General features: G+C 35.6%; 1 protein-coding gene across 1 annotated transcript in view; it reads right to left on the reverse strand.

Moving 5' to 3' along the window:
• Positions 1–160: 160 nt before the first annotated feature.
• The window catches only part of LOC111391846 (probable inactive receptor kinase At3g08680), a gene marked incomplete at its 3' end in the record, with an annotated part of 5334 nt that continues 2888 nt past the window's right edge, over positions 161–2606 (reverse strand). Inside the window, exons 3-4 of the mRNA XM_023017119.1 lie at positions 2080–2161; positions 161–439 (exon numbers count right to left, since the gene is read on the reverse strand). Of these exons, the coding sequence (XP_022872887.1) occupies positions 161–439; positions 2080–2161 (361 nt within the window). The remainder of the gene's footprint in view (positions 440–2079; positions 2162–2606) is intronic.

The raw sequence follows: 2606 nt of genomic DNA on the forward strand, positions 1-2606 counted from the left end.
ACAGCTCCAGTCATCAAACCAATAACAATTCCAGCAATTGCACCAGAACTCAATCCCGAGCTTCCACCACAAGATCTCAAGGGTTGCCACAAAGGCTAGGACTATTCCCCTCAAAAACCTCCAAACCAAACTTTGATTCTTCAAATTTTGGCAACAGTACCCCCACTAAAATTGTTGTGTGAAAGATTCAGTTTTTCCAATTTTAGCCCAGTAATACTCTCTGGTATTGGACCAGAAAACATATTATTCCCAAGATCAAGCTCTTTAAACCCATGAAACCTAGTAATGAACTCTGGAAAATTCCCAGAAAACGTATTTTGTCCCAAATAAATAAAATGCAAATCCTTGCAGATAGCATCTGGTAATGCAGGATCAGGAAGAGAATCAGATAAAGTATTAACATGAAGCCTCCTTTTCTGTATAATCTCAAAAATCTTTACTGAAAATTGTGGAAGAAAAGGACCAAATTTACGAGGATGTCATGTAGTTCTTTTTGTTGTAGACCCATAAATTTATGTCCGATTAAAACTGTGATGTCACCAGGAAAAGTGGAATTTATAACGCCAAGCAGGGTTAGGTTTCATTTTGGAAGAATTAGGGCTTCAAAGATGGAGTCTTATGGGAGCTCTCCTGATTTTGTTGAACGGATGGAACGTGCCTGGTTGATTTCTCAGGTATAATTTTGGCTTCAATTTTCGGCCAAATCAATTGGAGTCATGGTCGGAGCTTGAGTGGATTTTGAAGAGGGAAGTGAGGGTTTCAAGGTGGTATGTTGGTCCCGCGCTCAAGGTGGCCGGAGGGTGGAGTTTTGGTGATGGAAGAGGAGGGGAGGAAGAGGGAGAGGAGAGAAGAAAGAGATGGTTTTTTAATTTTTATAATTTATTGAAATGATTTATATTTTTCCTAAATGTTGGGAGTATGATTGCAATTTGTGCTTCATTTTTCTTTTCTTTTTTGGTTTTTAAATAAGAGGGTATAATGGTCATTTCATGTTCAAAAATAGGAAAAATGATGTTTTGTGCAACTAAACGTTGCAATAAAGGCAAAAAATGCCAAAAAAAATGAAAAATATGGACGTTTTCCACAATCAACATGAAACGTAGAGACGTTTTGTGCCAATTTCTCCAAAACTTTTTTTCACATTGAAGAGTTGAGACCAGGCCTGTATACAATTGTCGGTAGTGTTTTTCCCCATTTACCAATAATTCCTCAACTGTAGTTAAATTTATGAGAAGTATCCAAATCTACGAAAAGTTATTATAATGATAAAAATAAATACATACAACCTTCTTTAGAGAATAATTTCTCCCACACTGACACCCCTCCAAACAGAAGACAGATTTGCCAGAAAGATATCACGAGTCATGACTTCACCAGATATATAAGACCACAAGGGGTTATAATTAATCAAGCTACAGCTTAAATAGACACACAAGCCTAATCAGGTTGGATAAGCACACAAACTATCCCCTTCTACCCTTTCCCCTCAAATAACAGGGAGAAAATATCCAACAAAAGACAAGCATAGTACAAATGTGGCTTACATAAAAGGAAAATGGATATTCACCTCTTCTAAGGTGCGCGCGGTATAGAGAAATTGAAAATTTACATTATTCTGTTTCATCTGCTCCTTGAGGAATCCAATAATAATCCATGTAGAACTATTAAACAGAAAAGACCAAATAGTTGAGTCTTCGGTAATCCTCAGTGGTCAATTAGGACACATGAACTTGAAATGTGTGAGTGGTCAATTAGGACACATGAACTTGAAATGTGTGAGTGGTCAATTAGGACACATGAACTTGAAATGTGTGAGTGGTCAATTAGGACACATGAACTTGAAATGTGTGAGTGGTCAATTAGGACACATGAACTTGAAATGTGTGAATCTATTAGTAGAAAAACACAAAAAATGGAAATAGGCAAAAGATATATCCCAATGCTTGTTCAGTTGCAAGTTACAATTATCCTTGTTGGATACAAATCTAATCTAATGAGTAAGTCTATAAATTCAGGTATACTAAAGTACATGAAATACTTCTAAGAAAAAAGGTATAGCATTAAGAAGAAAGAGCTTACTTGGTACAACAGAAGTTTGATGGAAACCAATATTCACAACAATTCCTGAAATGTGTCTTGCCGAAAACAAAACTAAAGTTGCCTGCACTAATTCAAAAGAAATCATGAGATAATTTAGTAAACAGAAAAAGAAAATACATTGTCAATTTACAAGGACGATTGATCAAATTCACATTTATTTTAAATTGTTGGAGGTTGAAGTCCCACCTTTTGAACTTATGCACTAATAGTCTGAACATAAAATTTCGGAAACATTGAGTTTAAGAACTTAGCTGCAATTTATCAAAGGTAAGTCTCAGCCCCCAATGACATTGATTTTGGATTTTACATGCAATCAAGCTAAATATGCTGCACTCATAATGGAGAACTCGTTTTCTGGCCTCAAAATATGGCAACGGCATCAAAATCATAGCGAGTACCCACTGGCTCACAATTCTTAAGCCAAATTTTTGTGAACAAATTAAAATAACTATCAAGTATTGACAAAGGTTAGGACAACACAAATTTATACAAGAATAGGCAAATAA

Source organism: Olea europaea, unplaced genomic scaffold (genome assembly GCF_002742605.1).
Source record: "Olea europaea var. sylvestris unplaced genomic scaffold, O_europaea_v1 scaffold8452, whole genome shotgun sequence".
NCBI lineage: Eukaryota > Viridiplantae > Streptophyta > Magnoliopsida > Lamiales > Oleaceae > Olea > Olea europaea.